We start from the raw sequence: 23,175 nt of genomic DNA on the forward strand, positions 1-23,175 counted from the left end.
TTTCTACAAAATGGCAGTTTCTAAAGGGATATATTGTCTTCTGAAGAAATAGATATTCTCAGTGCAGCTATAACAAAAGAAGACATTCAAAAGTTTGTAAAACGGTGACTTTGCTAGAGATACTTGGGATTCCAAGAGTTTCATAGGCAATTTTATTCAGATATCAGGGAATAGGTTATTCCCATGATAATGACTACATAAGAGAAAGAATTGTTGGCTAATTTCCTTTATGTATATAATATGCAAAAAGTCTTAAATAGAATTCTAGTAATGCAAATCTCTTAAGTATACTACAATAACAATACAGTATGACCAAGTAGAATGCATTATTTGAGTAATGCAAGGTGGCTTCAGTATTAAGAAACATTTTAGAGTATATTTCAGATGTCATATAGACATGACTTTTAAGACCAATGCATGATTATCTCAAATCCTCACCCCACATGTTTCAATCTCTAAAAATTCAGTCAGTGGATTTTTCGGGGGTTTCCCTACGTTTCTTCTTATGATCTCTGACTATCTTCTCCTGAGTCTGTTGAATTTTTTTCTTACACTTTCTGTCTTACAGATGTCGATTTATTCTTTTCCAGACAACAAAAGACACAGTTTTTGAATTCTGTCCCCAGTATCACTTTCGCAAAGCACCCTGTGTGTGAGATATTTACTCTTATAGAGTGGCGGTTACATTGCAGTTCCACATAGCATTTAACATAAGCATGGATGTCAGACCTCTATGTTCTTCGAACGTTCTTCACTTATTTTTGCAAAATATGGTTCCAGCTTGCAGCTGTTTTGCTGTGCGTTCTCTTTCTCCTCTCCTTTTCCCCCTCCCCTTTGTTCTTGCCCTTCTCTGTTCATTTTGAATGAAGAATAATTTAACTCTTTGTTGTTTCTCCCTCCTCCAACCAATTTCTGTCATATCAAGATATTTTCATCACAAAGTTCCCTAGAGGAAACTTGATTCCATCTGGAAAATAGGTTTTTTTTTTTCCTTCTCTCATTTTGCTACTAATTTAACACATCAACAGATGAGAGGGAGACAGAAAGGTAGAGAGAAAAAAGAGAGAAGAAAAAACACATGATCATCTCAGTAGATGGTAAAGTCATTCAGTTCAGTTCAGCTCAGTTGCTCAGTCGTGACCGACTCTTTGCGACCCCATGAATCACAGCATGCCATGCAACAATCACCCAGACAACTAGCTTACAAAAGAAAATTTATAATAAACTACAACAGAAAGTTCTATAGATGTGTCTCCTTTTGAACCTGAGAAGCCAAAATAAAGGAGGAGGTCTTGCACTATCAGATAGATATAAAGTTAAAATAAGTAAAATAATGTGATTTGGTTGTTAAAAAAGGTTAATTTGATATGATAACTCAGAAATAAATCCTCACATATTTGAGAATTTAGAATATGTCATCACAGATCAAGTTGTATTATTATATTTTGCTGCTGCCTCCCCAACCTCAATGTGTATATCTGAAATGAAATTAAGTTTTCCAATCTCTTTGAAATTACAGAATATAGGATTTGTGAAATGTTTCTAAAACCAAGCCTTAGTATACTGAAAATAATACAGCAGTACCTGTGTAACTGATTTAAAGATATTAAAAACATTATTAATCCTTTGCCTTCCATACGATCAGTAGCATTTTATTTTAGTGAGCATAAAACTCTTCATCTGGGCTTTATTAGGTTCATTCCAGACTTCTGTACCCAAACCCCACTTTTTCTACTCCCTGGGAATTTTAGTAGCCTTATACTCCCAAAAGGAGAGAATGTCTATGAATGCCATGTCACAGATATTTTGAGAACTGTTGAAGGTTTTCAAGGTTTTCTTTTCCCCCCACCTTTCTGAAGAATTAAATCTCTCTCTCTCTCTTTTTGTAGGACTCTAACTTCTCAGCCTTCTGCCAGCATATTGCTTGTGTATTTTTTTTTTTTATTATGAACCAAGTTGATAAGTCATTTGTCAGATTTAAATGGGATTACCACATCACCTTGGGCTCCTCCTGCCAGCAGTTTATCAAGCTGCCATCATTAGACACACTTTGAAATGAATCTGTAGTTATTTTGGATTTAGAGTCTTCTCACTTTCTTGCCTTCTTGTCTTTTCTTAACCCATTAAATTCATCTTGCATTATTCATGTCTCCCTGCAGCCTGAACCTCCTTCTTTAAAGTGAAATAGTGAAAATCACTCAGTCGTATCCATCTCTTTGCAACTGCATGGACTGTAGCCCGCCAGGCTTCTCTGTCCATGAGGATTCTCCAGGCAAGAATACTGGAGTGGGTTGCCATGCCCTCCTCCAGGGGATCTTCCTGACTTGGATAAGAGTCAGGAACAAGTCAAAGGAGAGAGGAAAGCTGGAACGGGGAGGGGAGGGGAGTGGAGTGAGCAGAAGCAGATGAGATGAAGTGAGCTGAATGCAGTTGCTCATCTCCTGCACCTGAGCCACAATATTTTTGGTACCCTGAAGGCTTAGTTTATCTATGATTTCCCTCATGGGATTTTTTATATTATTGAGAGAGACCTGTGTGATTCTGTTTCCATGTTTTTGCTTCTACTTAGTCAGAAGGATTTTTCATGCTTTCAAAGTCAACTGAAAATAAATTAGAGCAGGGAAGTTTTTATGTTTCATTTTGCCAGAACAGACTATTCCAGTGTCCCTGGAGATGGCTCTGCCCACATTTGTGGAGAATCAGAGGAGAAGTTCTCTCCCCTTCTTGTGGAGTTCAAAAAGGAACTAGACGGGATGCCCACTGAACTTTTCTGTCCATTTCAACGTCTTGAACCATTTCTCTCGACCATGTTTATTGGGGAGGGGTAGGGGTAAACCAATTCATTTTTCCAAAGCCTGGCTCTAGTCTGAAGCAGTCAGAGGCTGCCTTGCATTTTTCTGCCTCTCCAAAGTTTTTTGAGGGCAGGGGTGGTGTAACAAAAGTTTCCATATGTCTTGAAGCATCCGACAGAGCTCTGAGTGCTTCTGGAGTGTTGGGGTCACAAAAATATTAATATATCCCCCTCTGTGGATGGTTGGTGTGTTATTAGTGGGGTCATGCCCCAGGCATAGCCACTGTTTTGAAGCCTTCCAATTTTGTGTTGCGTTGTTCACCTAAAGCAGACTGTTGTAAAAAATTTACCTTCAGAAAGAGATTAAAACAGATAACAGAAAAATTCTCCTCATACTGCTTTACAGTATGCCAGCTTCCTGGATCTCCCTTGGGTTTGTGCCATAGGGCCAGGTTATAGATGATAAGACACTAATGAGCTGTTATAATTAGATCCTTGTGGATGGAGCCCAAGTTCTACTCAAATTACAGCTTTTATCAAGTCAGATAATGGCTGGAATACTCTAGGACAGGGCTGGGGCTTTGATATTGCCCTTCTCTAAAAGGTTTATTATTATTTTAGTTTTTTAAATTATTGTTTGGGTTCAGTGAGAAGGGTAATTTTTTCCCCCTATGTTATCATGCTATGAAAAATTTTCTTATCTCAGTCACTATAGAAATATTTGCTGAAATAAGAGTATTCTCATTTGAATCACATAGTCATCATCTGTGTGCTTCCTCTTCATGAATATGGAGGAGATCTTTGCTTATATTTTCTATCTTGAAATGCAACTTTGCAGAACACGATTCAACTCTAGGCCCATGAACTGCTCCACCTTCAGCATTTTCTAATGGCATCACAGTCTACCTTGCTGCTTAAACAGAAGTCTCAGTTCATCTTGCTACTTTCCTCTTCTTCATCCTCTAACACCCAATCAGTTACCAAATCCTACTGATTCTACATCTCTTAAATTCACCCATTTCTCTTTCATTTTCCCTAAGCTTTTCCAGATCCCTCATTTTCTCACGGCCAATTTGTGTTTTGGCCGATCATCCAATTCTAGACTCTCGCACACATTCCAACTGGAACGTCCTCTGAATTGCTGGATCTCAACATTTTTTTCTTTGTTTTTGAGCAAAAACTATCCACTCTGCCTTTTTAAGTTAAAAACCAAACCAAAACAAAAAAGAAATCAAAGACTATCCCAAGAGAGTAATTGTTCTCTGGACTCTCAAAGGTCAAGAGAAACAGGTCACTTCCATTTAAGTTTCCCAGAATATTAAAAAATGAGGAAATGTCAAAATAAGTTATAAAATTTTAGTGTTATAAGTATGCACTTAAGAATTAATAATTTTAGCATGAGGAAACTATGCCATGTAGTTATGCCTTTCACAAGGTGATTGGAAGATTTATTAAAATACCAATTCCTAGTACTTTATAGGTGGTATTTTTTGGATATGGGGAACACCTTTATGTTAATGTGATGAACATACCTATAACATTTAGGAAAGCATTTGTCTGCAAACAACCAAAGACCTATGAATGTAATAAGTAGGTATTTATACATCTCACATCTAGGAATCTGCCTATTTATTGTAATTGTGTATGGGCCGATTCATCCCAAGGGAACCAGTCTCATTCATTTCTCTATTTCTAGAGCCCAGAGTGGAACCTGGCATATTGAGGGAAATCAAAATGTGTCTATTGAATGAATGGGCTTCCCGTCTGGTGCAGTGGTAAAGAATCTGCCTGCCAATGCAGGAGATGTGGATTTGCTTTCTGGGCTGAGAAGATCCCCTGGAGGAGGAAGTGGCAACCCACTCCAGTATTCTTGCCTGGAAAATTCCAGGACACAGGAGCCTGGCGGGCTACAGTCCATAGGGTCACAAAGAGTCAGACCATGACTAAGCCACTGAGCACGCACACACATATTGAATGAATAAATGAAAGAATGAAGGGAAATGGGTAGGGAGTAAGGCTTGTAAGGCTTCACTTAGGTCAAATGTAAGAAAACATGCTGCTGCTTTTATCTCCCTCCTGGAACCAGAACTTTGTTAGCGTAGGACCAGACCTTCATTAATAGGTCCAGATCTTCTTAAGATATGCATTGAGGACTTTTAAGCAGCTTTTAAGAAAAGCTGTCATGTATTTCAGGAATTTGAGGGTTCTGTTTCCTGCCCTTAATGTGCTTTACTTTTCTCCTGCTTGACACAGAAGCAGTTTGGCTGTGGGACACCCCCTAAGAGGTCAGTTGTGACCATAGTCATTAAAAGAGTTGTTTTCAAGACTTCTCTGTGGCTCAGTGATTAAGAGTCTGCCTACCAATTCAGGATTCATGGGTTCTATCCCAGGTTCTGGAAGATCCCAGATACCATGGGGCAGCTAAGTCCACGGGCCACAACTATTTAGCCTGTGTTCTAGAGCCAGGGAGCTGCAACTAATGAGTCCATGTGCCCTAGAGCCTGTGCTCTGCAACAAGAGAAGTCATTGCAGTGAGAAGCCCGCACACCACAAGTAGAGAGTAGCCCCCCACTCACCGCAACTAGAAAAAAGCCCAGCAAAAAAACCCAGCACAGCCAAAAATTAATAAAATTTTTTAAAAAGTTTAAAAAAAGATTGTTTTTGGATTCATGCGTGTCCTTGGTGAAGGTTCAGGAATCCTTGTGATATTCTCCCTTCTGTGTGTGAAGTTCTTTTGACCTTAAATGCAGCCTTCAGGCACAGTAAACTGTGGTGATTTCTTATGTTGTGGGCTGTGGATGGCTGGTCAGGGAGACATTCCTGTGAGCATATGGATCTATTCTCTACCCCACCCATCACATGCATTTTACTTTAGCTGAAACTGCTCCTTATTCCTCTACGCACACCTCCTCATGCCCCATAATGAGTCTTGGCATGAATTACAAAAATGTCCTTCTTCTGCAGGGATGGGGTAGGAAAAGCCAACCCTCTCTGCATGGACACAGTTCCATGGGTGCGTGACATGGAGACCTGACATTATATCTGAGCAAGGATAAAGGTTTTCTTTCCTCTGAGAGGAGCGTAACCAGCATTGACCAATGGTAATTGGGTAATGATAATAGTCATGCCCTCAGTCTCTAAAAAAATTACTTGCTCATAGACTTTTAAACTAATAACCGTTTTTATTATTTATTTTAAATATTTATTTGTATTTTTATAAATTTTAATTTTAGAATATTTTTAGATTTATAGAAAATTTGCAAAGATGGTACAAAGAGTTCCCATATACCCCCTTCCAGTTTCCCGTGTTATTAACCTCTTATATGAGTATGGTATGTTTGTCACAATTAATGAACCAAAATTGATAATACATTATTATTAACTAATGTACATGCTTGATTGAAATTTCCTTCAGTTCAGTTCAGTCGCTCAGTCGTGTCTGACTCTTTGTAAACCCATGAATCACAGCATGCCAGGCCTCCCTGTCCATCACCAACTCCCGGAGTTCACTCAGACTCATGTCCATAGAGTCGGTGATGCCATCCAGCCATCTCATTCTCTGTCGTCCGCTTCTCCTTCCGCCCCCAATCCTTCCCAGCATCAGAGTGAGTCAACTCGTCGCATTAGGTAGCCAAATTATTGGAGTTTCAGCTTTAGCATCAGTCCTTCCAATGAACACCCAGGATTGATCTCCTCTAGACTGGACTGGTTGGATCTCCTTGCAGTCCAAGGGACTCTCAAGAGTCTTCTCCAGCACCACATTTCAAAAGCATCAATTCTTCGGCGATCAGCTTTCTTCACAGTCCAACTCTCATATCCATACATGACCACTGGAAAAAGTTTTTCCTAATATCCTTTCTGAGTTTCAGGAGCTGGTCAGGATACCACATTTAGTTATCGAGTCTTCTTAGGTTCTTCTAGGTTGTTACAGTTTTTTAGACTTTCCTTGTTTTTTGATAACCTTGCTAGTTTTGAGGAATACTGGTCAGACATTTTGCTGAATGTCTCTCAGTTGCGATTTGCCTGATGTTTTCCCTATAGCTAGATTGTTTTAATAGGTTTTATGATTATTTAGGTATGGCAAGGCCGGAGGATGACTGCCATTGAAAAGATAGTTTGTTGATCTTCACAGATCCCCCAAGAGGGAATCCATGTTATACCACAGAGGCCACGTTGGAAGCACTAGGGTTGGTACGAGGCAGAGGGAGGAAGGAACACTGGGCAAGAGTCTTCGTGTGGTTTCTGCAGTGAGGAATGGTTCTGCCGGGTAAGCAGGCTTAGGATTGGCTAGTCTGAATAATTTCAGTGGGCTCTGGAGCATAGGGACTGTCCCTAGCTGTCTGGTCATTGGGGCAGGTGGATAGTGACTCAGGATGTGGAAGCTTGGTAAGGGAAGTGTCGTGCTGTGGACTTGGGTTTGGTTGGTTTGTATCTGGAAAGCATGCCCCTGGGAAGGGGACTCTTCTTGGAGAATTGGGGCAGGGGGAGATGAGGGAGGGAGGAGGCCAAGGCAGGGTGATTCAGGGATGTGATCTGGTTTTCCAGAACAGAGCATGTCTAGGGTATGGATGTAACACAGTTGTTTAACAGAACAGTCTACAGAAGCTAGAAACATGCTTAATACATGGGGTTCTATATTGTGGGGAGAAAGACTATGGGGGTAAAGTGCTGTTTTCAATCCATCATATCAAGGGTACCTGATATTGGTATCACTTTTGATTGTTGATATTGACCTTGACTACCTGGCTCATGCGACAAGTTGACTCACTGGAAAAGACTCTGATGCTGGGAAAGGTTGGGGGCGGGAGGAGAAGGGGACGACCAAGAATGAGATGGCTGGATGGCATCACCGACTCTGTGGACATGAGTTTGAGTGAACTCTAGGAGTTGGTGATGGACAGGGAGGCCTGGCGTGCTGTGATTCATGGGATTGCAAAGAGTTGGACACGACTGAGCGACTGAACTGGACTGAACTGAACTGAACCTGGCTAATCAGGCCCTAATTTGTGGCACTGTACCTACTTCATGTCTGCCTTTAATGTTCATCTCATATGTTCAGAGTGTTTCTAGGGTAGGATATTGATTAACATTCAGTGTAGTTTTCCCTGAGTCTTGAGCTTCCAGAAGAATGAACCTACCTATAGTGGGTTCTGGTTCTCTTTAGAGTGGGTGTCTCCATAGAATAGAGTCTTGCAACTGGGGTCTTAGGCAAGATAAATTCGTGGGGAGACTTGTGTCTGAATATCCTGCATGCATGCATGCTAAGTTGCTTCAGTCGTGTTCAACTCTTTGTGACCCCATGGACTGTAGGCTCCTCTGTCCATGGGATTCTCCAGGCAAGAATACTGGAGTGGGTTGCCATGCTCTTCTCCAGAGGATCTTCCCGACCCAGAGACTAAACCTGTGTCTGTTATGTTTGCTGCTTTGGCAGGCGGGTTCTTTACCAGTAGTGCCACCTGAGAAGATGTCTGAACATCCTACTGTTCTCTAAAATGGTAGTCCGTTGTATGCTTCCAATTGCTGAATAAACATATCAGTGAATACTGACAACTTTCAGGAGTTAGAGTTGGTTACCACTGAAATGAAACAGAATATATGTTCATAATACTTAGCTGTGCATTAAGATACTCAAGAGGATGAACCTACTTTTGTATATAAATTTAAAAAATCCTGGTTACTCCATAAGCTGCCTGACTAAAATCTTTTGGAGCCCTCTGATGTTGGTGGAGATCATGAAAAATATGTCAGTGTTCCTGCTCTGCTTTTGAAAATCCTGAGTTGGGCAAGGCAGGACATGGAGTTGGTTGGTAACTCACCTGCATCCCTTTATTTTTCCCTTCATGCTTCAGGGTCTAAGTCGCAGAACTGTCTGTGGAACTCCCTCATTGATGGGCTCACAGGGAATGTCAAGGAGAAGCCACGGCCTACAATTGTCCACGACCCCCGGCCACCTGAGGAAATCCTTGCTGATGAATTGCCTCAACTCGATAGCCCGGAAGCCTTGGTGAAAACGTCCTTCAGGTTTGGTGGATTGCAGCTCAGTTTGTTCCTTCTTGTTTGAGTGTGGAGTGATTTCAGTCCAGTTGGATGCATCGTCAGCGTGGCCAGAGAATTACCTCATTTCTTTGCACTTACTTAGAATTGATGAAGTGGTGTTGGAATTACTGCACACTGGACTCATGGCTGGATTTTCTGAATGTAGTGAGGACTGTATCAGTAAAGTTGCTGTTGGTGCTTAATTGGTACTGGCATTTAAATGCTGAGGCAAAGGGTTTACTGATATTGGCAGTTTGAATGGGATTAATGAGTCTTTTGCTTCAAAGGATGTTGAAGCATGGAGATAAGCACACAGAGAAAAAGCACGTGGTGGGAATGACTTCAGCTGGGTGCCTTTAGCGTCCCTTGCCTTTGCAAGGCCTCCCTTGCTGGGGGAAGATTTCTAATTGTGAGAGATGTAAGGGCTGTGGGCTCCTGAAAGGAAGTGGGGGAATCTTCTCGTGTGGTTTCCCAGGTGGCTGTTGACTGTTCTTATTCATCATTTAGTTTTGCCTCTTCTCTCAAGTCTTTTGTGTTTTCTTTTCATATTGTATTCCACTTTTGTCATAATGGGTCGCTTTACTGTCTCACCTGTATTAAATAAAAATCAGTCTGAGTATGGATGTGGTATAGAAGTGATTTTTTCCCCTCAGTGGGTCTTTTCAACTCACTTTTGAAATACATAGTCATACTGGTATCAGAAATGAAGATTTAATGATTTTGCCAGCCTGCCTTCCTTCCCGCCTTCCCTTGTTATCCTAATTTTACTGCTTTCATTTTTCTTTGCATTGTATAAGACTTTCATACCCTCCACATGGCTAGTAGAATGCATAAACTTCCCTTTTCTTCCCTCATAGACAAATCAGACTAGATTTGGAGTCCAGGAAATATATTTGAAAACTGTGCTCTCCTTTGCATACAGGTGATGTGTGTAATCACCCAGTAAAAGCCATTTCATTGTGCGAAGGTTCTTAGTGTGGATTGAATTATGGATGAGTTCTGAAAAGGAGTGATGAATAGGGGGTTGGATTTCTTTATATAACGTGACTGATGCAGTGGCGGGACCAGAATTTCAAGGCAAATGCTTTTCTTATTCCTCATAAGGGTTTGGTTACTGCATTGTGAGGTTTAAATAAAACCCACTCAAGTAGAGAGAATGAACCTGCAATTCTCTGCAAGTGACTGTGGGGGAGAGGGGAGGGTGAATGGCTCTCGTGGTCTGTGTTCCCACCTCCAAACATCTCTGGTGGAGTCAGCCCCTTTGTATACTGTCTTCTGGTAGCTCTGCCTTCCACCCCAAACCAGGTTCGTGGTCCTCTTCAATGAATAGCTGAACAGTTGCTCTCATGAAGAGAACATCTTATTTGTTTTGCTAACCCAGCTCCATTACCATCATCCCTTCTCTTTGCATGCCCTCTGTGCTCTTTAATAGAGAAACTGTACTGATGGCCTTGAACTTCTTTTGATCCACTAGTTGTATTATGTGCCAAGGTCTCAGTTCCAGAAAGAGATTAAGTTATAAGTTTGTTGAGATCAAGGTTTAATTCTGGTTCCTTGTAGTGCTTTGGTGTGGTTGGTGTAGTACTCTGGTGTAGTGCTTTGTAGTGCTTTTGGTGTGGTAGGCATATTTACACAGCAGGTGTAAATATGCCAGTTGTTCAGCAGTGGGAGCCAGAAAGGTATTGGCATTTGTTATTCATTTATTGGTCTCCTTAATACAACTCCTGGAAGGACTGATGTTGAAGCTGAAACTCCAATACTTTGGCCACCTCACGAGAAGAGTTGACTCACTGGAAAAGACTCTGATGCTGGGAGGGACTGGAGGCAGGAGGAGAAGGGGACGACAGAGAATGAGATGGCTGGATGGCATCACCGACTCTATGGACATGAGTTTGAGTGAACTCCGGGAGTTGGTGATGGACAGGGAGAATTGGCATGCTGTGATTCATGGGGTTGCAAAGAGTCGGACACGGTTGAGTGACTGAACTGAACTGAACTGAACTGAATACAACTCTGTGCTATCCTGGAACCATCCTTTCTTTTAAGGAAGATAGTTGATTCTAACAGCCCTGTTAGAGGGTAAATATTCTCTAATGTAGTAGTCCTTAACTGTGGTAGTCACGACAGTTGTGAGATTTGTTGCAGATAAATTATTATAAGCCAAAGATGGGAACAGCTTGCTTATCGAGAAGTAAATTTGAGCAGGATCAAGGTTGCCCTTGTAATAATGCTGCTTGTTTTCTGTACGCCTTTGGATTTCAGAGCAGGAGTGAGTTATAGCTAGATTGTAAATAACGCTGATAGGAATATATCTCTGTGTGTTCCCCCACCTCACCATTTACTCCAGTAGTGAAAAAACGTGAGAACTGCTGACTCCAATGTTAGTGAATCTGGGAAATCTAGGAAGACTGGTATGTTATACTCCTAAACTTCAGGGGTGCATCCATGATCAGTGCTCTCAACCCTAAGATAACTTAAGTGTAGGCATTCCTTTGCTGAGATTGAGGTGTTGGGTTCTTTTTTCTTGACTCTGAAATTCAGAGCCTCTCAGTCACCTTGCCTTGTGTGTATGTGCTTTGGACACGTTTATACACAACCCCACACCCAGTTCAGGGATCCAGGCACGTGACTGTGGACATCCTGCCCTTTGCCGTTCTGCAGAGCTGTGTTTACTGTGGAGGAGCGTGTGGTTCTCATGAGTTGGCGTCATCTGCCCTCACAGCTTCCCTGCAGGAGCGTTACTACTGAGCAACACGGGGCACGGGGTAACTGCTTGCTCTCTGCTCTTTCTCCTTCTTCACACATGGAGGGTATTTGGAAATTTGGGGCCACAAAACATGGTCATTTTTTTTCCTGCCTGGGCAAGGAAACGTCTCTTTATCAGTGTTGGAGTTGTTCCTGTGGGAATCAGACCAAGGGACCCTCACTGGGACCCTGACGCGCAGCTACTTCCTCCTACAGGAGATGCTCCGTCCCAAGGGCACCTCTTCCATCAGCCTCAGTAATGAGTGTACATGGTAGGTGGGGGCACCTCCCCAGGCAGCGGCTGGGGACAGCCTGCAGGCAGTGGTTGGCAGCCGTCTCCTGCTCCTCCTCACCTTTGAGTGATACACACAATGTGAATTATATCAGACTTGGGTTTTGTGGCTCCAGGTGCAGACACTGTGGGCTCTGAAAGCTCATGAAGCCTCTGGCATGAAAAAGTCTGCTTCTAAGACTGAGACTTATGAAAAGAAGAAAGCAGGAACCATAACTAAATAAAAAGACTGCATTGTTTGGGAAGCAGACACTCCTGGAAACTGCACCCCAGATGCCTATCTTCCTTGTTCCTCACCCCTTGTTCCTTTGAACCTTTTTCTACTCAGGGTTTTCTTAAAAGAGATGAGAGAATATGCTGAAACTGAGCTTAAGGAAGACAGACTGGTCCAGCCAGTCTGATTAGTGACAGGAACCTCAGGAATTACCACTAGAGGACTCAAGAGAACAGGAAAGAGCTGGCTGCCGAGCATCCTTTTTCTCCCCAACTTCTAGTGTGCACGTTTGCAAAGGTGGCACCTGGCCCAGATTGTACTGAAAGGCAAGGAAACCAATGTTTGCTGAGCATCGACTGTGTCTAGGAACCATACATTTGTTTGCTCATTGAATCTTCTCAAATACAAACAAGGTGAATATTGCTATTCCAGTTGTACAGGTCACGATCAATTAACTTACCCAGAGCCATCCAGCAGGAGGCAGAGCTGGAAATTTCAATCCAGTCTTCCTGGTTCCAAAGCCTTACCCTCTCCAATGTGTTCTCCTATCACCACGTCACCTTGACTTTCCTGCTTCTGGGTTTGTTCTTGGTGAAATAAAGATGGCATGATTGCCTCTACTAATTTAGATGTGCAATTTGGATATGTAGTGAGGCTTATCCTATGAGACTGACCCTGTTCTATTGCACTAAATCCTTTTTCTAGTCCAAATTTATATTTTTGATCCACTTATTCTTCTTGGGTAGGAGCCCTTTCAGGCAAACTTTGTGTCCAACAAATTCCTTGAGGGATCCTATTAAATGCAGATCCACATTCATTAGATCTGGGTTGTAGACTGTGAATCTAATAAGCTCCCAAGTAATGTGATGGTCGAAGGACCACCCTCTCAGGAGTGAGGCATGGGCTTTGGAATACCACAGGCATGAATTTTCACACTGTCTTCTAAACTATGTGATTTGAGTTATGGTTTTGATTCTCAGTTGTCTTATTTTACAGATGAAAACAGTGAAATAACAACATAATGGCCTTGGGCCCTATAGCTAGGATTAAGTGAATGATGAATAAGGCTAATTCCTTCTCTCTCCCAGTTTGCAAAACCCTCTTTAGGAGTGGATTGATCCTCCACACCTTGACCCTTTCTTCTGTGACTGGGCTGTGCAGTGAGCCCTAGGCTGGGAATATGGGCCTAGTAGGTACTTTGTGAGCAAGAGCAGCCACTGGTCTTGTCTTTGTGGGCAGTAGTGGAAATTCTGAAGCCAACCAGTGCATTGGCCATCTCAGTTATTAGTGCTTACCTTGAATTATGTGACTCAACATAGGCAGAGTTGCCAGGTTTTGGGAATTTTGCATTTGGAAGAAGAGCATGTCCACTCCCTGGAGAATCACTGGGGGCTTGATGAGCTTCTCTTCCCACACTGAATGGACTTATTTGGGTTCTGGCAAAAGTGTTCCTGATTCTATACATAGCTTATTGAGAATATGTTCCAGAGAGCAGAATTACATTGAGCCAACACCCTTGGCCGCAGATGAGATTAAGGCCTTGTCAGATCCCATTTAATGGATTACGCTTTCATTGCAGAATTACATTTTTGAACTCATCCTCATTTTGGCTTTTGGCAGTCATTTTTCCACCAGGGGCTGTGGCCAAGAAGCCAGTTTCTGACTTGATTACTTTCAGGAAATGTGCAATCTGGCTGATGATACAGTGTGGCATGGGGTATCATCCCCTGTAGCTTTGGACCCCACCCTGGGATGAGTCATGGGTTAAAATTCCCAATTAGCTCATAGGAAATCTGCTCACATATCTTTCTCTATCACCATATGTTGGTCACCCACTGGGAACTTCGGGGACCCCAACTTCTGTGACTTGTGCTGCCTCCTGGGAGTTGACATTTTTCTTCTCTAGTCTTCACTAATCCTAAGCAGTAGACACTTGCTCAAGTCTGTGAAGGGGAAAAATGAAAGAATGCATTCAGATTTTTAAAAAAAACTCATTAGAGTTTCTTTTGTCACACTGGCTTCCCACACGGGAAATATTGATATTTAGGCTTTTCTTTATACGCAAGTTTTTATAGACAATTTTTTCAGTGTTGGAAATTGACAAAGCATATGTTATGTAGACACTTCCATCTGCATTCTCCCTAGTCCTTCCATTGGTATTTTGGGAAAGAGGGAGTTTGTCTCTGTGGTGGCCTTATGAATGCACCTTTCCCACCTCTGACCACAGGGAATGTGCTTCACCCATGGCCCTGGCTTCTGCATGAGGGTATCTGTCCCTGTGATGGTTCCATCTGTATTTCTCAAGGGCACTTTCAGCCAATGACTGAGAGTGCCAGGGGTCCTAAGGGTGACCATTCCTGGGAGACATGGGTCTCCTCTGACAGGGACATATGCTTGAGAGCTCCCCAGTGACCTATGTGAACTTTCTTCAGAATTGCACTGTGATCTAAGAGGCTGCCTCCTTCTCTACTTCACTGGGAGTCAGATCTGCATCTCGCCTTTCCCTACCTCTCTGGCTCCTTGCCCATTTTCTCTTTCAGATGTTTTCCCCTGATAAATTCTTTGCATATCTAATCCTTCCTTGGCACTTGCTTCTTCGAGGGCCCTGGCTGATGCAGTCTCCCACTATGCTGTGATCTTCAACTGGCCCACCTCTGCCTGCTCTGTGCTGTGGGCACAGCTTCCAGGCTACTGGCCTAGAAATCCTGGGTCAGTTTCTCTACTTGATTTTATATTTTATATTTAATGCTGCATCTTCCCCATGGGCTCTAGTAGTGAGATGAACGTGGGGCAGGCCACAATTTTTTTTCTTAGTGTTTTGCACTTTTATTGCTCACTAGGGACTTTGTTAAAACATTAAGAAACTACAGCCTAAGAAGGGAGCATTTAAAATTATACCCCAAATATAATTGTTTCATTTGTACAGGGAGATGCTGAAGAATGTTGGACATTGTATAGATGGTTTGCCAGCCAGTGGACCAGTTTCCAGGGCTGACTTCCGCTTGAGAGAACATCCTTTTTCAAGCCAGACACTTTCTCATCAGGCTATTGGGGAAGCCAGGTTTTTATTGACACAAATGGTGCTCATCTGGGTGTTCTCAACCCCTCAGTATATGTCTAAATCAGAATAACCTTTGGCGGCACATTTAGCAGTCAGTCAGTCATCCTAGGATAATCCCACTGAGAGAAGTGGTGGGGAGAGGTGTCTTCAGAACTGTTTTGTGGGGAGGGGCTAGAATCCTCCTGGAGCCTCCGTCTCCATTGCTCTGCCAGTGTGCAGTCTGGGTCAGCCTCCCATGCTTCCTGATGAGCAACAGGAACTTCTGTCATAGGTCACACAGAAACCTGAAGTGTGCAGGGAGTCCCTGAAGTTCTCTCTAAATGAAGGAAGGCCTTCCATCTCTCTTTGGCAGCGCTTTGTATCCCATTGAGGTCTGGTCATGATTCTTGGGTGCTTCTGGGTCAGATGATCTAGCATTTAGTCCTTGGCTGCTTGGGCCCCATGTCAACCTCATGAGCTAACTTCCCAGTCATGATTTCAGGTAACTCCTGAAGTTCAGCCTTGGGAGCTTGTGGGGCCTCTGGGGCCTGTCCAAACTACATAGAACCCAAGAGACAATTTGGGAAACTAAAACCCAGTCTTCCTCTACTGGACTCTACTGGCCACAAATGTGGACCTTCTGCTTAATGGGTGGCTGTCCCTCTAGAAAGAGAAGTCGAAGACACCCCTGCCTTGTCTGCCTTGGTGTCCCTTTTCCCTGTAATCCCCCAAGTGTGAAAAACTGGGCCTCTGGCTCCCTGCATGTCTTATATTATAACCCCCTCCTCCCTGGGACCAGGCCTTGTGCCAAGTCTTGATGGCGGATGAGGTAAAGAGACAGATTAACCTAACTGATATGGACCCCTACCCTGGGAACTACCTCAAAAGCACCATATGTTATGCATTACAAACTTTCAGTGATGAATGACTTTACCTAATTTTTCTGTGGTAAAATTAAAGTTCCCTAAATAAAAACAAAGCAAAACCCTTTGAAACTGTGCCCTGAAGTAATGCACATCTGGATATCCCTTGATTGGTGATTGATCCCTGTCTTTGGCAGTGGGAGACCTTGGCTTACATTATGAACTTCACAATAATGTGACCATGTGTTTTACTCCGTAGAAATTTTTGTTTCCGTTTTCAGCCTTAGGGCAGGGTTTCTGCCCTTGCTAGCAGGAAAGGAAAGGTTTCCTTCTCGTTGAATCTTTCTCATAACAGATGCTCTCTTCCCATTCAAGTGTTCAGTACATGTTCTGCAGTCATATCCCATGCCTAGTGCTAGAACCACACGAGATGAACTGAACCAGTACATAGCCCCACCCCCTGGACCTCACACAGATCAGTGACTATGTTGAATGGCACTTGGTGTAACCATGAAACGGGCCAGCATGGAAAGGTAAAGCTGAGGCCAAATATGGCAGGGCATTGTTTACCATCAGAAGAAGGTTCAGTTTTATTCCCGGCAGAGATCTTTGGAGGCTTTGGAGATGTTTGGGGAAGCAGAAAGAAAACAGCATATTTTTTTCTGATTAAATTACAGTGTTAGGATTTATATTTTCATGCCTTGGTCCTCTTTACACAGAACATCAAAACTAACGTTTCCTGGCCTGCAGCAAGGCAGAATAATGGAGCTGGAATAATGGAGCTGGAAAACAGCATGGGATTTAAACACCTATGGAGAAAGGGCATGGAAAACCTGGGGAAGAAACTTTTGAAAATATGTTTTCCCTCATGGGTATGAACAGGGACCAATTTTTTCTATTACTTCTAAATGCAGTAATAGCTAATGGTTATTGATTAGACATCCCCAAAACTGTAGTCTAGCTGTTCCCATTTATTGATTACTGTTAAGTACAGCTAGAGGTGAATTTGCTAAGATGAATTATCTCTAGACTCCAGAGGCCAGCTTGGTTGGGGAAGGATGGTTATTTGAACAAGAACTGCAGCATGCTTGTCTTCCTTTGGAAGAGGTAATGATTCAAGCTCAGGTGATGAGGTCAAGTGTTTGAAGGCAGGCAAACTGAAAACTGTCCAGGAGTGTAACTCGTGCACACTCTGCAAAGTTAGAAACAGGAAGATATGAATCAAATAACAAACTTGGATTATGGATCCAAAACCTTGATCTGTTCATCAGTTTCATTGTTTGAAAATGATCCAGATTGAGAATTAGAAAAGGGATATATGAAGGGAGCTGAAGTGCATTTATTAAATTTTGTGTTTCTTCACTGTTCTGCTAATTATTATCTTTGACCATGTCTGGCCATGTCAGGGTTGAGTTTCCTTTGTCATTAGGTTTCCATGGGTAGCATTGAATTGGGCTTTTGTGTCTAGCTCTAAGCCAACTGGTAGGTAACTATTAAATATATTGTTTTTCATAAATGATTTTTAATAATTTTTAAACCTTCAGAGAAGTTGTAAAAATAGGAAAATGAACAGCTGTCTATTTTCCACCTAGAGTCACTTGCTTGCTTGCTATCTAATTATCTATCATCTATTTACCTTTATTTTTTCTGAATCTTTTAACCCTAACGTGTAGACATTGTGGCCTTTCAGCCTCAGCTTGTATTACTTAAGAATGAGACCATTTACTTACACAGTATAATTACTAAATTCAGGAAGCTTAACTTTGATATAATACTATTTTCTGATATACAGCCCACATTCAGATTTCACCAAGTGTTCCAATAATGTCTTTTATGGCTATCATTTTTCTCATCTAGAATACTTTCCTGAAGCACATGTTACGTTGATTGTCATTACTCTTTAGTTTCATTTAATTTGAAGCAGTTTTTTAGTCTTTGTCTTTCATGGCATTACCATCTTGAAGCAAATGGCTCATGTGTTTTGCACTGCAGAATGTTCCTCCATTTGGAATTGTCTGATAGTTGCCTTGTGATATGATTCAGGTTATTCATGGTGACAGGACTACATATGTGATGTAGATGTTGTGTCCTTGGTGCAGCAATAGGAAGAGGATTGTTGATTGTCCCGTTACTAGTGATGTTAATTTGGATTATTTCATTAAGGTTGTTTGCCCCAACATGTCCACAGTAGAAGTGCCAGTCTGCCCTTTATAGGTTATCTCTGTGAGGAGATAACTTTGAGATGATGTAGATGATCTCTTTATTAATTAATTGACTAATTTTTGGTTGCTCTGGGTCTTTGTTGCTGTGTGAGGGCTTTCTCTAGTTGCAGCAAGAAGGGGCGACTCTTCCTTGTGGTGCGTGGGCTTCTCATTGCGTGGCTTCTCTTGTAGAGCACAGGCTCCAGTCTTGTACGCTTCAGCAGGTGTAGCGTGTGGACTCTAGAGGGAGAGCTCAGTGGCTGTGGTGCATGAGCTTAATTGCTCTGTGGCATGTGGAATCTTCCCGGATCAGGGATCCACCAGGGACGGAACCCATGTCCCCTGCATTGGCAGGTGGATTCTTATCCAGTGCGCCACCAGGGAGTGTGATGATCTGTTTCTTAAAAAATCTTTATGCAATGGTTTTAGCATCACTTGATGTTTCTTGCCTGAATCAATGATAATCCCTGACTCTATTATTCTCTCTCTATTTATCAAATGGCACTTGATGATAAAAAAGAGTTTCCCCTTCCTCCTTCTCTTGCTCCTTATCTGTATTGTAGTATCAATAAGGACTCTGGATTTTTCTTTCATCCGATGTTGTATGAACCATTATATCTTCATCCTACCTGGAGTCCAGGGGGGCTGTTTGTGAGAGAAAGGACACAAAGGGGGTTGGTATGGGCAGTCCTTTAGTCTAAAATACATCAACCCTAATAGGCAGAAATAAGTTTGACTTGGAATGTAAGGAAGTATATCAACAAATCCAAGCTTTAATTCCCTGTCCTCCCGGTAGGGACTCCATGGGGTCCTTTCATTTGATAGAAGGCTGTATTTTGACCTGAATCTGTTGGTGCCACTGGAATTATAAGAAATTGCAGCATGGTGAGAGTTAAGTGAGAGGACCAAATGCCATGATCTTAGTTTTTTGAATGTTGAGTTTTAAGCCAGGGTTTTCACTTCATGGCAAATAGATGGGGAAACAATGGAAACAGTGACAGACTTTATTTTCTTGGGCTTCAAAATTACTGCAGATGGTGACCGCAGCCATGAAATTAAAAGATGCTTACTCCTTGGAAGAAAAGCTGTGACCAACCTAGACAGCATATTAAAAAGCAGAGACATTACTTTGCTGACAAAGGTCCGTCCAGTCAAATCTATGGTTTTTCCAGTAGTCATGTATGGATGTGAGAGTCGGATCATAAAGAAAGCTGAGCACCAAAGAATTGATGTTTTTAAACTGTGGTGTTGGAGAAGACTCTTGAGAGTTCCTTGGACAGCAAGGAGATCCAACCAGTCCATCCTAAAGGAGATCAGTCCTGAATATTCATTGGAAGGACTGATGCTGAAGCTGAAACTCCAATACTTTGGCCACCTGATGTGAAGAACTGTTTGGAAAAGACCTTGATCCTTGGAAAGACTGAAGGCAGGAGGAGAAGGGGATGACAGAGGATGAGATGATTGGGTGGCATAACCGACTAGATGGACATGAGTTTGAGCAAGCTCTGGGAGTTGGTGATGGACAGGGAAGCCTGGCGTGCTGCAGTCCATAGGGCGGCAAAGAGTCGGACACGTCTTATCATCTGAACTGAACTGATGGTGACATGAAGTATGTTGGGGGAGGCGTTACTTAGCCATGGAAAGGAGTTTGAATGTATTGTCTGGACTTCTAACTAGTTTCCAAGTCTTTTCTCTCCCCCTCTTTCTCCCCTGTTGTGCTGCTCCTTGCTTTCAGCTTTTGTAGCCCAGCGTCTGAGGTCTATTCCAAACCCCATGGTCCAAAGAGTTGCCTGCATCTTATCACTGATGGGTATAGTGGGAATGCCTGAGCTCCGATTTTAATCCTAGCTCCATTCCTCATCTGCTTTGTGACCTTGAGCAGGCAATTTAAGCTGAGCCTCAATTTCCTCATCTGTTTAAAGGAATTGAATGGTTTCTTCAAGGGGTATATGTGAGAAGTCCAGGGGGCCGTGCTTGTCAAGCAGAGTTACTATGTCTGGTATCAGCAAGTGCTTTATAGCAGTAGGTAATGTGCAATTAGCTGTAGGCCCTGTGTTGTGTGAAGACGTTCACTTTATCTGGCTGTCCCTCAGGTGTGTCCTTTAGTGCTGAAAAGCCACTCTGACACTGGGGACCTTTGAGGCACCCTCACCATCTCTTAAGTTTCCATTTTCCTCTTAATTCTTGCCTAGTTCCATTGTATGTAATAGCAGTAGCTAAGTCCATTCTAAAGGAGATCAGTCCTGGGTGTTCATTGGAAGGACTGATGCTAAAGCTGAAGCTCCAATACTTTGGCCACCTTGTGCGAAGAGTTGACTCATTGGAAAAGACTCTGATGCTGGGAGGGATTGGGGGCAGGAGAAGAAGGGGATGACAGAGAATGAGATGGCTGGATGGCATCACCGACTCGATGGAAGTGAGTTTGAGTGAACCTCGGGAGTTGGTGATGGACCGGGAGGCCTGGCATGCTGCGATTCATGGGGTCGCAAAGAGTCGGACACGACTGAGCGACTGAACTGAACTGAACCTGACGGAAGATTTTTGTGTCAAGCACTTTTCTACATGCTTTACACACTGTCTATTCAATTTTCCCAACAACCCTGGGAGATTTTATAATTTTTATTGCTTTAATTTTACAGACAAAGAAACTGAGATGTAAAGAAGCTAACTTGCTGAAGGTCATACCACCAGTTGGTAGGTCTGGGTGGGATTCAGAGCCATACATTCTGGCTCCAAAACCTACATACAACCACTAGACCACACTGCCTCCCTGGTCTAGCATGGAGTGGGTCTGGGTTCTCTGTTTTGTTGCTGGTGTGGATTTGCTTTCAGCTAGGCTCCTGCTTCTTGCCTACTTCCCAGTGAAGTGCCAGCATCAGCCTACTCTCTTCATTTCCTGCTGTTTCCTCATGCCTGGGGTTGACACTTACTGCATCGAAAACTGGCCTGCTTGGGCTTCATTCCCTGCCTGTCCCTGCTTCCTGTAGTACACAGCTCAGCCTGAAAATGCAGCTTTAGCTGCTGGACTGGAGAACTGAAAAGCTTAAGACTCACTGCTCTCCTGGCTGTAAGCTCATATACTTGCTATCCATGGCCTCTTCTGTGAGCTTGTTACTGGCATCCCCCTGCAGTCTTTCCAGAGCTCTGTCTCTGGCAAGTGAACCATGGTGGCCATGAACCTGGTATGGGGGCCTGGTAGAGGAAGATGGTTTAGAACTGGGACTTAGAATCAGGCAAAACTGAGTTTCTATCCCAATTCTGTCACTTACCACCTTGGGAAAGTTACTCGACTTTTCTTGGCCTCAGTTTTCTTTCTGCAAAATGGAAACAGTAGTGATGGGAGGATGAAATAAGAAAAATGTATGTAAAAACACTTAGCATAACAACTAGTGAAATCTGAGTAAGGCTGTAGTTTAGGTAACTGTATTGTGTCCATGTCACCTTCCTGACTTTGATAACACACTATGGTTGCGTAAGATGTTATCATTAGTGGAAGCTGGGTGATGGGTACATGGGAACACTCTGCACTGTTTTTGCAACTTATTGTGTGTCTACAATCATTTATAAAACGATAAAAAAACATTTAATGTAATCCCAAGTCTCAATTAATTGTAGTTTAAATTATAAATTATCAATCACTAGATGTGTCCTTTAGTACTGAGAATTCAGTTATTTGACTCAAGCTCAACTTTTTGAGGGGTGGGTATATGTGTGTGTGTGAGAGAGATCTAAGATAAAGTAAACCAGACAAACTCTAAAGTGATTTCCCCTTTCTAATGAACAACATCAGTGGCATCAGGAGCAACCACAGATGAATTCCCTGTGTGCTGTAGTTTCATTTTCTCCCAGTTGAAAACCTTGTCTTTTACTGCACTTAGTAATCTCTATTCTCTTCAGATTTATTATCTACTTTCTATTTCAGTGGTTCTTTATCCAAGCTGCACAGTATAGTCATGACTGATTAAACCAGCATCCCCAGGGTGGGGCCCACAGAGCTGTGTGATTTGAAAGCTTCTTTGGTTCTGTGGAGTGCTGCAGGCCTGGGGACGACTGTTCTGCCTGCACTGCGGGCTCCCCTTTGGCCCCCTCTCCCTTCAGCCTTCTCCTACGTCCACATTGCCTTGGCGTATGCTGCTTCCACAGGGCACCATTTTTCTAATGAGCATCAGGGCCTTTCCTGACCATGGTTTCCAGGTAGACTTTGCCCCCTTATCCTTATAGTATTTAGTATTATAGTATCTGGAGTTCTGGAATCATCACTGAATGAGCTCTCCCACCCCTTGAGATGCCATATGTCCGTGCCATTTTAGATGACTGAAGTGTCACCAAATGTCCCTTATGTTGTGTTTCTCCAAAAGCCAGTTTAACAGAATGCAGGCGATGCGTGTGTTTTCTCTGGGGAATGTGATAAGTGGAAGTTTTCGGAAGGCTGCTGGGCACTGACTACTTTTGCTGTGGTTTCAGCAGCTGATGTGTTTTCACCACCTTCTGAGTAAACTCACTGTGGGACCTTGCCTCCATGTCTCAGTCACCAGTGCTTTATTCGTCTTTTGTAGGATGAAGTTTTGTCATAAAAAGAATATACTTAACCTTGTTGAACATTTGATGAAGGGTAAAAGAAAAAAAAAACCGAAAAACCTGAATACAATCCCTGCTGTCATTTTGGCATTCTTCCTGAAGTCTTTATAAGTAAGCCTTCTTCTTATCGTCATAATTATAGTGTGGATACAGTTTCATATCCTAAGTTTTTTCACTGAATATTTTAAGCATTTTCCTAATTTGCCACAAAATGTGCATGCGCGTGCGCGTGTATCTGAATATATGTTGGATGTTTAGGTTGTCTCCAAGTTTCTCATTCTTTACAGGAATGCTTTGGTAAAAATTCTCATGCACCTAGAAATTCCCATATTTTAAGCTGTATCCCTAAGGGTGGGAAACACCGGCTCTCTTGCATTGCAGGCTGACTCTACTGTCTGAGCCACCAGGCAAGCCC

At 42.6% G+C, this 23,175-nt stretch overlaps 1 protein-coding gene across 4 annotated transcripts in view; it reads left to right on the forward strand.

Moving 5' to 3' along the window:
* The window catches only part of PDE1C (phosphodiesterase 1C), a 525,292-nt gene that overhangs the window by 111,336 nt on the left and 390,781 nt on the right, over nucleotides 1–23,175 (forward strand). For all 4 annotated transcript variants that reach the window (XM_088834595.1, XM_088834591.1, XM_088834592.1 and 1 more), the window contains exon 3: nucleotides 8,641–8,812. In XM_088834595.1, coding sequence (XP_088690721.1) covers nucleotides 8,641–8,812 — 172 coding nt within the window. The remainder of the gene's footprint in view (nucleotides 1–8,640; nucleotides 8,813–23,175) is intronic.

This window comes from Moschus berezovskii, chromosome 3, assembly GCF_049115385.1.
Source record: "Moschus berezovskii isolate FMDL1 chromosome 3, NW_MosBer_1.0, whole genome shotgun sequence".
Taxonomy (NCBI): domain Eukaryota; kingdom Metazoa; phylum Chordata; class Mammalia; order Artiodactyla; family Moschidae; genus Moschus; species Moschus berezovskii.